We start from the raw sequence: 13,443 nt of genomic DNA, 5'->3' as shown, positions 1-13,443 counted from the left end.
TTTTTGTCCTCTCTGTGTCGCGTCGTGTCTCTGCCGCTTATGTCATTATTGGTCTGATGACTGCTTTGTAAATTCTGCCTTTCATTTATTTTCCGATATTTTTACATTTCTCCATATTGTGTCATTCAGGTAACCTGCGGCTCTGTTTGCTCTATTCACTCGATCTTCCACTTCTATTTCGAGCCTTCCGTAGCTAGATAGTATGATGTTTAGGTATTTAAACTCCATCACTTGTTCTGTTATCTGACCTTCCAGCTCCAATTTACATCTTATTGGATCTGCTGTTATAACCATGCATTTTGTCTTTTGTGAGGAAATTAACATGTTAAAGTTTCTGGCGATTATGTTGAATTGGTGCAGCATACCTTGTAAATCATCTTCACTTTGAGAGATTAGTATTGCATCGTCCACATAGCAGATTATTTTAAGTTGTTTTTCTCCCATTTGGTATCCTTTTTTAGTTCTTACTTTTTTATTATTTCGTCCATGATCAGGTTGAACAATAAAGTACTCAAGGAATCCCCCTGTCTTATCCCATTGCCGGCTTCAATTAGGTCAGTTAATTCATCGTCAACTTTTACTTTTACATATTGTGTTGTTCTGGTAGATGTTTTCTATCGTTTTAATTATTCCCAGAGGTAGCTCTCTCGAGTATAACAAATGGATAACGTCCTTTAATGTGACCCTGTCAAAATCTTTCTTCTAATGTCCACGAAACATAAATATGCCGGTATAAATTCGAACATGATAACTATACAGTTTTGAAGGTTTTATGTTCTTGGGCTTAATTATCTAGAAGCAAATAGTGTGGTTGATAATAAAATAGCTCTTATAAACTAACAAATAGATATGACTTGGTCACTTCCAATGTAAGTTAAAATTAACCAATATGACTTGGATATGACAAACTTGAGCAAAATTTACCTAACTTATTAACGATAAAAATATCAATAAAATGTTGTCTGTAGTGTATAGACATTTATTAGTTACATACAATAAAATTAATTAACATCAATATCGCCAGGTATCTGAATCTGACACTGTTGGTTCTGGAACTCTATCAAGCGCTATATTATTCACAGGTAAAGACATAACAATAGTGATAATCAGGCCTTACCTTTTTTACTTTATCGTGTCAGAACATAATATGTCATTTATAGAATTTCAGCCCAGTATCTAGACGAAGCAACGAAGCATTAAACCTAGGAATTTTGTGCAGTAAGATGAATCGTCATGCAACTTTTTGCATTCGATTAGAGAGAGTGACAGGCAACTTTGTGAACTAAATTCATCTAGGGCAAAAAATTTTTGCATAAGAAAATGCATTTTAAAAGTGCATCTCGAAGAGGTGAAAATGAAAAATTTAGAACTTGGGAAATATTGACGGAAATGAGTTGAATTTTTATACTCGGGGGTTTTGGGGATCGCTGAGCACGAATTTCATATCGGCGATGGTCTCCAAGGTACCTGGAGCCCACTGTGGAACTCGTCGCCTAGAGTTTTACGTTATAATCATTAAAAATCAGTCAATATCCATTACTCGGGGGGATTTTTGGGGTCGCCGGCCACGAATTTAGTGTTGGCGATGGTCTCCAAGATACCTGGTGCCCAGGGTGGAGCTCGTCGTCTGGAGTATTATGTTATAATTATTCCAAATCATTTAAAACCATTACGCGGGGTTTTTGGGGGTCGCTGAGCACGAATTATTTCATGACGGCGATGATCTCCTGTGTACCTGGTGCCCAGGGTGGAACTCGTCGCCTGGAGTTTTATGTTATAATCATTCACAATCAGTCAATAACCATTACTCTGAGGATTTTGGGGGTCGCTGAACAATAATTTCATGTGTTCGATGGTCTCCAAGGTACCTGGTGGCCAAAGTGGAACTCGTCGTCTGGTGTTTTATGTTATAATTATTACAAATCATTTAAAACCATTACTCCTGTGATGGTCACCAAGGTACCTGGGGCCCAGGGTGGAACTCGTCGCCTGGAATTTTATGGTATAATCATACAAAATCAGTCAATAACCATTACTATGAAGGTTTTAGGGGTCGCTGGGCACCAATTTCATGTTGGCGATGGTCTTCAAGGTAGGTATAAAATAATCTAAAAAATATGTGTTAAATTAAATGTTAGTGCACGTATTCATAATCAATTTATTTGTATAATATAATAAAAAATTAATAAAAAAGTAACATAAAATAAAAAAATATATTTACTTACTTGAAGTTAGACAAATTTCTCTCTTCCGCAATTTCGAAAACCAAAATTATAAAACAGCGCAGCTATAGACTGTAGATCAGTGGTGTCATCGTGTGGGAACGCGTGGGAACGCCGTTCCCGCACTGGTTAAGAAAAGAAAAAAAAAATAATAGAGAATTTAGGTTTTGTAAACAAAAATTAGCAGTGCGTTCCGGCACTGCGTTCCCGCACTGCTAATTTTGCCATGACACCACTGCTGTAGATAATGAAAATTCCTTTAATACCAATCTTAAACGGCTTGATATTATAACATTATTATTTATTCTAATTAACAAAACTAATAAGTATAAAATATATGACTTTCTCAAAACACCAACATTAAAAACTTACTTTGCTTTAAATACGGTATCACTTTTTAGATGTTTTTTATAATTAATCAAAAATTTTTAAAAGAACAGAACTACATAAAAGTGTAGCTTGGAGGTATTCACATATAAACTATGCTTTGTTTTTAAACCAGGAGCAGTAAAATGAACAGACAGATTCACACCCAAGAAAGTCAATAGAAAAATCACCATATACATCTTCTTTTTTGGTTGATCATATCGGCCTTCGACGGTAATCCATCAACATTATATTATACTAATACGTCGCTAAAGAGTTCTAAAAACCACTGTTTTTTTTATACAAAAGCAGACCAGAAATCTGAAAATTAAAATAATACCGAAAAAAACACAAAAAATCGCTGATATAACTTAATTACCCTTGAAATGCCAATTAAGTCAAAATTTCATAAATGTCATTAGTGTCAAAATTTAACGACAACTGCTTTAAAAGCGACAAAATTTAAAAATAATTTTTAAATAGGATATAATATAAAATAAATATAATATAAATATAATATAATATAAATAAATTTTTTAGGATATAATATAAAAGTGTTTTAAGAAAAATTATTAATGAAAAATATATTTAGTGTAGGTTATTAGCAGGTATTGAACGAAATGAGTCATAAAATCGAAACAAACAATAAACAATACAAATGACAACACCTGCTATTTTCTTCCGATAGCTACTATTGGTAGAGATTAATGGAAATTCTCATAGGCGCATATAAACTTATTAATACACACATTTAAATCAATTGTTGGTGGTCAAATAGCTCAAAAAACGATAACAAAGGAACAATGGATAAATAATATAGGTGACAACAAAATAAGGTAAAAAATAAGGTACTTACAATCGTTACTCAGGACGCGTCGACCAAGTCACCATTTTTAGGTCTTTTCTCGTGGGCCGTCTAAATGTTTCTCTTTCTTCTTATGCCATCGGGGGTAAAATCTCGCATCTCAAGTGGTAAGCGTTCGACCCATTTCACATTCCTTAACTCCGATAGGAACACATGGATGGCAAGGAACACGGGCGTCGAGAAGGGTAAAAATGGGATATGATTTCGAACTATTTACACAACAAATCAATTGTATGGAATTTCCAACATTCTCCCCCCTTAGAGGCCATAAGGCATTTAACAATAACTAATACTATATATCACTAATCAAATCAGAAACAAATCAAATAAACAAAAAAATACTAAAATACTTAAACAAAAGATATTAAAAACTTAAGCTCAAATCAAACTAAAATTAAAATGCTGGTTTTGTCGCAGTCGTACTAACAAATCTGAACAAAAAAACTAAATCTAAAGTAACGAAACGTAAATCTAAAGTAAATCTAAAGTAACGAAAAGTTGACATCTAGTCCTCTATCGGCAAGGGACAGAGTCGGACAAGAGGCCGTTTCAAAGTTCCGTTAGTCGTACGCACGGTGGCTACCCGAGCTACCCCGTCTTTGCCCGCATGCAATTCAACAAGACGCGCGAGAGGTCATTTACACGGAGCCAAATTATCCTCCTTCAAAACAACTAAACTACCGATTTTAGGTACAAAGCCAGAATCTAACCATTTGGACCTTTGTTGTAAGGTATGTAAATACTCCTTACGCCATCGAGCCCAAAAATCCCTATGGATGCGTTGTAACAGCTGCCGTCGGGACAAACGATATAGGGATACCTCCGAAAAATCAGGCACAGCCAATGATGTTAAAGGTTCGAGAGTCAGGAAATGCCCTGGGGTCAAAGCGTTGAGATCTTCAACATCATTGGTCAATGGGGTGAGAGGACGCGAATTCAAAACGGAATTCAATCAACGTCAAAACAGTGTAAAACTCTTCATATGTCAAAATTTGAGCCCCGACTATCCGAGCAATATGTTCTTTTACAGAACGAATGCCGCGCTCATAAATACCACCAAAATGTGGAGCCGCAGGAGGAGCAAAAGAAAATTTAATATTATCTTTATCAAGAGCACCCTCCATAAAGCTACGCAATTGTCGATACGCGCCATGAAAGTTGGTACCGTTATCACAAAATACTTGCTATACTCGACCTCTCCGAGCAATAAAACGCTGTAAAGCGGCTAAAAAGGCTTCTGCGGACAAATCACTAGCCAATTCAAGATGTAAAGCCTTTGTGGCACAACAAACAAAGAGGCACAAGTATGCCTTTTGACTTCTAACTCCTCGATAACGAGACATAGTTATCGAAAAAGGCCCACCATAATCTACCCCACAAATCGAAAAGGGTTTAATGGCCCCGAAACGAAATTTAGGCAAATCACCCATAGGGGGCTGTAAAGCCCTAGGATATTGCTTCCAACATCTAATGCACTTAGACAAGACTGAATTAACGGACTGCTTAGAAGACAATATCCAAAACCTTTGACTCACCAAAAATTGAGTACTCTTAAATCCAGCATGTAAGTACTTTTCATGATAATGACGAACTAGGAGAGTCGTAAGACGAGATTTCTTTGGTAACAAAAAGGGGTGTTTTGCCTCATACGACAAGGAAGACTACGATAGACGACCACCTACTCTTAAGCACTGAGTATTATCATCTAAAAATACTCCTAATTTGCGAAATGGTTTTGGAAACGAGGTCGACTGAAGCTGGTCTTCAAAATACTGTTCCTGTGTAAACCTAACAAGAATAATTAACGAGCTTTCCAATTCTACTGAACTCAAGGGTCCTACACGTCTTGACCTTTTAAAACGAGAGTTGTGCGCGAATCGCAACATAAAGGCCAAAATTCTTTGGATAGAGGTAAAAGACGATTGGTTTTCTAACAAACAAGACAAAAAATGTTCCTCACGAGTGGAAACAAACACTAAACTTTTCGTTACCTCTTCCGAAGGGGATTTTTCCCGCAATGATGGAGGAACCTCTGGAAAGATTAATGGAACATTATACAAAAACGAAGGACCTGTCAACCAGTCTAGTTTCGATACAAAAGCGGCCGGTAGCATGCCTCGCGAAGGCGCATCGGCTGCATTACTTTGAGATTCAATGTAATGCCACGAATAATCTTAACTATGGGTCTGGATATACGAAATGCGATTTGCGACGAAAGTTTTAAACCTAGAAGGTGAACTTTTAATCCAGTGCAAAACTATTTGCGAGTCTACCCAAGCATACACCTTTTGAAAGATTATATTCTTCCACGACTGTGACACAAAGGACATAAGTTTGACCAAATGAACAGCAGCTAACAATTCTAATCGAGGGATCGTAATCTGTTTCATAGGAGCTACTTTCGACTTGGCACAAAGTAAATTAACTTGGACCATGTTCTGACTATCAATACTACGAATATAAACGACACAAGCGTATCCCTTTTCACTGGCATCAGCAAATCCATGAAGTTCTAAGATGGGACAAGAGGAAATATTCAAAAAACGAGGAATTTTGAACTGTGAAATAAGAGATAATTCACTTTTATATTGCTCCCACACACGAATAATTTCTGAGGGAGGACGATCATCCCATTCAAGACCAGTTGCCCAAAGTCGTTGGAATAAATGCTTGATGAAAAAGGTAATAGGTGTTAGATAACCACACGGGTCATAAATTCGAGCTAATTCGGACAAAAACGATCTTTTAGTACAAGGGACATCCTGCAATTTGACTGCAAATTGAAAGACATCGGACTGTGCAATCCACTTCAAACCAAGGATTTTTAAAGAAGGACCATTTGATTCTGGATCAAAATTAATAGAATGAGGATTAATATGCGATTCAGGAAATTGCGACAACAATTTGGGTTCGTTCGATCACCATTTCCGTAACTCAAAGCCTCCTAACTTCAACAAAGCGACTAATTCTTCGACTAAACTTTGTGCTTCTTCGAGCGTCGAAGCACCGAAAACAAAATCATCAATATACGAAGCATTACAAACGAGCGAGGCGGCTTTAGGAAAACGAGAGCCTTCGTCCAACACTAGTTGTTGAAGGGTTCTTAGAGCGAGATACGGCGAGGATATAACTCCAAAAGTGACAGTTAACAAACGATATTCCTGAATCTCCTCATGGTTAGAAAATCTCCATAACACACGTTGATAATCCGTATGCTCAGGAACTACTAAAATATTACGATACATCTGACGAATATCTGCACACAACGCAAAACGATCAAGTCTAAAATTTAACAAAAGCGAGACAATGTCCTGTTGTAGCTTAGGACCGACTAATAAATAATCATTCAACGATTTACCAAGTCTGGGACTTTTCTGAGACGCATTATATACCACTCGAATTTTAGTAGAGACACTTTCCGATTTAACAACGCAATGATGTGGGATATAATACTTTCCCTTTGTCTTTTCGCCCTCAAGAACAAATTGCATATGACCTAAATCAATATACTCCTGCATATGGGACGAATATTCCCTTTGCAAACCCGGCTGACGAAACAAGCGACGTTCCAACGAAATAAATCTGTTTAAAGCAACATCATAGCTATCTTTTAAACAAGGCGGCGATTCACGAAAAGGCAAAGACACAACATATTTTCCCGAGACGTCCCGACTATGTGTTTCCCGATACATGGTTTCGCACAGAACGTCTTCCGGTTCTGAAACTGGCTCTTCCGGTATGTTCTCCAGTTCCCAAAATTTCCTTAACGAAGAATCTAACGAGTCTTCCACATTTGAAAGACAAACAAGCGACGAAGAAGAAGAACAAGTTGACGAAAGGTTAGGTGTGCTAGTTGGGCCCAACAAAATATATCCAAAAACGGTATTTAGGGCATCAGGCTGTCCCGGTTTACCTTCAATTTTACCCTCTAACAACACCTTCGAAAATATACTACAACCAATTAACAAATCGACCGATTGACTACAATTAAATTTGGGATCAGCTAACTTCAAATTTTTAATATAATTCCAAGCAGAAATATCTATTTGGGTGCTGGGCAAATCCGAGCAAACCCGATCTGTAATAGTAGCCTCCAAATGAAACACCGGTGACTCCAGATGACGAGGTTGGATAGAGAAACTTATTTGCCCCTGATTCAGTTTCGTTTGCATCGAATCTAGTCCGTTAATTTCGAACGAGCAAGGAGTTTTAGGCCATCCCAATCGATTGGCAGCCTTTCGACTAATGAACGAACTCATCGAACCCGAATCAATAAGACATCTCAAGGGTTGTTTACACCCTTTACTGTCAATCGCATGAACCAAAACAGTACCGAACAAGATTTCCTTTTTGGTTTCATTTTTCTGTCCTACAAAACTAGCGGCACAATGGGATACTTCAGGAGACGATTCGATTCCCGATGACCCTGGACTATTATTTTCTGAGGACGACTGACTATTGGAACGGTTTCTCTCGAAGTGTAATAAACTATTATGGAGATGACTACTACATTTGCTACATTTGAAGGATTTAGGACACGACTTGACTGAATGGTTAGCCTGATTAAGACACTTAAAACAGGAAGAAGACTCTTTACAAAACTGATACCTCTCTCTTGGCGATTTTTTCAAGAACAACGAACACTGGTTGAGATAATGGCTTTGTTTGCATAGAGCGCAACATACTGAAGACGAATTTGTTACGAACGACGAGCTACTACGATTGTGCCTTGAATCACCAGCCTGGTGTTTGGCGTTGGCCTTTGGCTCCGTGTTATTTGGGGCCCGCGACGACTTCTTTCCCTCACCTATACTGCTGTATAAATTATCATACGCGATGTATTGGGTTTCGATGAACGCTAATAATTTTTTGAAGGACGGAATTTCATTAGACTTATTTTCCAACTCGAATAACTTAATGGAGTCAATATCTAATTTCGACAAAAGCAAATTGAACATAATGAAATCCCAATGCTCAGTGGGAAGGCCTAAACTTTTCAAAGCGGCTAAATTTTCTAAAAAGGTGTCTACCAATTTAGATAGATTTTTCGAGTTGACCGCGGAGATTTTTTGAACGCCCATTATCGCATCCCAATGGGCGGTCGCATAACGACGAACATTTGTGTACCGTTTAACAATTAAATCATAAGCCACTTGGTAATTATCGTTGGTTATGGGTAAATTGCGAATTAAGCTAAGCGGAGTCCCGTCTAAACAACCTTTCAAATATTTAAATTTTTCTACGTTTCCTAGGGATGCATTATTATGCACTATCGAATTATAAAGGTCTATAAAGGATGCAAAATTAATAAAAATTTCCTTGAAAACGCCGAAGATCAATACGAGGTAAGCGAATGTGGGATGGATGAGCTCCGCCGGAAGCCCAAGACGCTGGACCTGGACTTTCAGATGGTGACCCAAAGAATTCCGCGTCAAAAACTTTTATTTTGTAGAACAAGTCCAAGAATAATTCTCGGACCTTTTCTTCGTCCCCCGTATCTGAATCCGGTACCGACAAAACATTATTAATAATGCTTGTATGCTGCTTTAAAAATTCCTCCTTGATCACGTCTAACTCGCTACACCTTATTTTAAACAACGATCGTAAACTCTGATCAGAAACGGCTTTACTACCTAGATCATAAATCGACTGAATGTCATTGAGCGCTGTATGCCGCTGGAATTTAAATTTTCTCGATTTATCCATTCCAACTTTTTATATAAAAATTTCAAACAGAAATGAAATGATCAAAATAAAATAATATTAACTTTAACTGTACTATAAATGCGACGATAAAAAAAATGCAATAATCGAGTAATAATAAAATACTAACACGAAAGGTGATTATAGTAAACTGCCTAAAATCAAAAAATTAAAAGTATAACACAAAAAAAAATATTTCTCTACGCCCATGGGACGACGCGATGCTCGGAAAAATACAAAATATTTGGTTTCTTAAACGGAGAAAGGACAATAATATTAAATCTTTAGACCCATTCAAGGAACCGAAACTCAACACTATTTAGTACCTACTTTGAATAATAAATCACCCGATGCGAACCCCAAATCAGTCACGGTTAAACAGATAAGCTTGGCTTCGACAACGCAAAATTAACGATAAAATTTTCCTAATAGGTATATATCCCGATATCAAACAACACAAATATTATTAATTAATATATCAAATCTATATTATAAATCTATTGTAATGTATAATAATAAACGAATATATGTACTATAATTGCGACGAATCAATCAAACTACCATTTACATTTTTATGTGTATCAAATAATATTAACATCGTTCATATACATACGGTTAGAAGGATCAAACATGTAGGTTATTAGCAGGTATTGAACGAAACGAGTCATAAAATCGAAACAAACAATAAACAATACAAATGACAACACCTGCTATTTTCTTCCGATGGCTACTATTGGTAGAGATTAATGGAAATTCTCATAGGCGCATATAAACTTATTAATACACACATTTAAATCAATTGTTGGTGGTCAAATAGCTCAAAAAACGATAACAAAGGAACAATGGATAAATAATATAGGTGACAACAAAACAAGGTAAAAAATAAGGTACTTACAATCGTTACTCAGGACGCGTCGACCAAGTCACCATTTTTAGGTCTTTTCTCGTGGGCCGTCTAAATGTTTCTCTTTCTTCTTATGCCATCGGGGGTAAAATCTCCCATCTCAAGTGGTAAGCGTTCGACCCATTTCACATTCCTTAACTCCGATCGGAACACACGGATAGCAAGGAACACGGGCGTCGAGAAGGGTAAAAATGGGATATAATTTCGAACTATTTACACAACAAATCAATTGTATGGAATTTCCAACATTAAGCGACACCCAAAACACCGAAGTAATGGATATTGACTGATTTTAAATGAATATAACATAAAACTGCAGGCGACGATTTCCACCCTAGGCACCAGGTACTTTGGAGACCATCGCCGACATGAAATTCGTACTCAGAGACCCCAAAAACCCCCGAGTAACGGTTATTGACTAGTTTTGAATGGTTACAACATAAAACTCCAGGCGACGGGTTTCACCCTGGGCACCAGGTAACTTAGAAACCATCGCCGACATGAAATTCGTACTAAGCGACCCCCAAAACCCCCAAATTAATGGTTTTTCACTGATTTTGAATAAATATGACGTAAAACTCCAGGCAACGAGTTGCACCCTGGGAACCAGGTACCTTGGAGACCACCGCCAATATTAAATTGTGTTTAGCGACTCCAAAAACCCCCCGAGTAATGGTTATTGACTGATTTTGAATGGTTATAACATAAAACGCTAGGCAACGAGTTCCAACCCTTGGCACCAGGTACCTTGGGCACCATCGCCGACATGAAATTCGTACTCAGGGACCCTCAAAACCACCAGGGTAATAGTTTTTGACTAATTTTGAATAATTATAACTAAAATCTCCTCGGTTCCACTTTAGGCACCAAGTATCTTGGAGACCATCGCCGACATTAAATTCGTAGTCAGCGACCCCATAAACCGCCGTGTAATGGATATTGACTGATTTTTAATTATTATAACATAAAACTCCAGGCGACGAGTTCCACACTGGGCACCAGGTACCTTGGAGACCATCGCCGACATGAAATTCGTGCTCAGCGATCCCCAAAACCCCCGAGTATAAAAGTTTAACTCATTTCCGTCAATATTTCCCAAGTTCTAAATTTTTCATTTTCACCTCTTCGAGATGCACTTTTAAAATGCATTTTCTTATGCACAAAAACTTTTGCCCTAGATGAATTTAGTTCACAAAGTTGCCTGACACTCTCTCTAATCGAATGCAAAAAGTTCCATGACGATTCATCTTACTGCACAAAATTCCTAGGTTTTGGGCTTTTTAGTGCTTCCTTGCTTCGTCTAATCCGGCTACGTCGATTCGATCTTTGTTGGCGACCCACAAATCTTCGAGGGTACACCGATGAGGACAGTTTCTGCGTGTAATAAGATGTTCCATATTCTCTGTTTCTCCACAGTCACAGTTTATAACATCTTGGTTTATTTTCCCGATTTTACCATGTTTGATTTTATTCATAGTTTTCCACGTTTTAAAGTCTATGAGACTGGCCGATCCATTGAACGTGGTGAAGAGGAAACTACTCAGACGGTTCATCCTGCACTGTTGCAAGGAAGCTTTTCCTGGATTTTAGTCGCTTGTATAGGGAATGCCGATCGTGCGAGACCTATTTAATTTTCTTTATATGCTCTGCAACGCTTCTGTGTGTTGCGGGTTCTGCAAAACCCGCTGATTTGTATAGACTTGAGAGTGGCGTTGGTTTCAAGCACCCCGTTACTATCCTGCATGTCTCATTCAGCGCAGTATCAACTTGTTAGGTGTGGGCAGTTCTGTCCCAAACGGGGCACACATATTCAGCAGTTGAGAAACACAATGTCTGTGCCGTTGTTCTTAAGACGCCAGGACATGCACCCCATTTACTTACCCAGGGCCCCCGCTACCATATGTGCAAATTGTGCAATGCACACGGGCGCCGTCCTTTAGGGGCGCCAAAACCGAGGGTCAAATGTGCAAAAATATTTACAAAAAAAAATAAAAAAAGCAAAAATTAATTTTAAAATAAAAGTTGAGAAATTAAATAGTTCAGTCTTATTTTGTTTCGATCTTGGATGACATTTTTAGTCTTTCTATAAACATAAAATAAAAAATCCCGCTATAAAAATAACAAACACCCAACTGTAGATAAGAAATACCTAACTATGCGCTGATTTCGTGGAAAAAATTTTAAGCACATTGGTTGAGCAATAGTGTGTGGGCAGTAATTCTATCTCATCGATAAGCGAACGATTCTGCGGCGCTCAAATAATGAATCGACAATATTTGAAAACCGCATACCTATCAAATAACTAATTAGACCGGACTGTATCGTCGCCCCCTTTGCGAAATTATTCCGACTCGATTTTTTTTGCACAAACTAACTCAAAAAGAGGTCCTTATAACAAATTCACAGGGTGCCAAGCGGTGCCGTGGACGAAAAATTGGTAAAACTTTGTTTTTAAAACAAATTCACAAAATAATTTTTCATTTCGAACAAATTTTTTTAGTTGGGTCATTCTGAGTAACAAAGGTCTCTTGTCATTTTTCACTCAAATTGATTGTTGTCGAGTTATATGCAATTTAAAATTTAAAAAAATGCGAAAATGACCATTTTCAAGGCTTAATAACTCCATTAAAAATTATTATTATGAAAGTCAAAAATCGACCAAATCAAAGTTTAAACCCCTCCTTCAACATTCTGAAGAAGTTTTTGTCATTATTTTATTACAAAGCTGTTGTTTTTAATTATTAACAATTAGCGCTATAGTCCAGACTCTATCGTTGCCCACGTTAGCAAAATTATTTCGATTAGATTTCATTGCAAAAACTTACTCAAAAAAGGTCCTATAACAAATCCACAGGGTTCCAGGCGGTACCTTGGTCGAAAAATTGTTTAAACAATTTTTATTAAACAAATTCACAAAAATAATTTTATTACTTCGAACAATTTTTTTTTAGATAATTTGGGTCATGTTGAGCAAGAATGGTATCTTGTGATTTTTCTCTAGAATTTATTGTTGTCGAGTTATATGGCCATTTTCGCATTTTTCAAATCTTAAATCGCGTATAACTCGACAACAATCCATTTTAGAGAAAAATGACAAGGGACCTTTTTTACTCAGAGTGACCCAAGTTATCTAAAAAAAAAAATTTGTTCGAAATAATTTTTTTTGTGAATTTGCTTAAAAGAAAATGTTTAAATAATTTTTCAATCACGACACCGCCTGGCACCCTGTGGATTGAAGCTAGGACAAATAATCCTCGAACAAATAATCCCGGAAAAAAAAAATCCCCACAAATTATCCCTGGACAAAAAATCCACCAGGCAAAAAATCCCCGGACAAATAATCCCCGGACAAAAAATCCCTACAAAAAATCCCGGACAAATAA

General features: G+C 37.2%; 1 protein-coding gene across 1 annotated transcript; it reads right to left on the bottom strand.

Moving 5' to 3' along the window:
• Positions 1 to 5,114: 5,114 nt before the first annotated feature.
• Positions 5,115 to 9,159, bottom strand: LOC126893015 (uncharacterized). The gene is made up of 3 exons (XM_050662954.1): positions 8,796 to 9,159; positions 6,812 to 8,740; positions 5,115 to 5,485 (listed from the first exon to the last, which is right to left on the bottom strand). Exons 1-3 carry the CDS (start codon positions 9,157 to 9,159, stop codon positions 5,115 to 5,117), a joined length of 2,664 nt encoding a protein of 887 aa, XP_050518911.1.
• Between the last annotated feature and the right edge of the window lie 4,284 nt (positions 9,160 to 13,443).

The sequence above is a fragment of the Diabrotica virgifera genome, chromosome 10 (assembly GCF_917563875.1).
Source record: "Diabrotica virgifera virgifera chromosome 10, PGI_DIABVI_V3a".
Classification (NCBI taxonomy): domain Eukaryota; kingdom Metazoa; phylum Arthropoda; class Insecta; order Coleoptera; family Chrysomelidae; genus Diabrotica; species Diabrotica virgifera.
This window is presented reverse-complemented; position numbering and strand designations above follow the sequence as displayed.

Coding starts and splice junctions, on each gene's coding strand:
- LOC126893015 (XM_050662954.1), bottom strand. CDS start 9,159: ATGGATAAATCGAGAAAATTTAAATTCCAGCGGCATACAGCGCTCAAT. Junction 8,741..8,795: donor ATCCCACATTCGCTTACCTC/GTATTGATCTTC, acceptor CATCCTTTATAG/ACCTTTATAATTCGATAGTG. Junction 5,486..6,811: donor TCAGAAAAGTCCCAGACTTG/GTAAATCGTTGA, acceptor TAATCTTTCCAG/AGGTTCCTCCATCATTGCGG.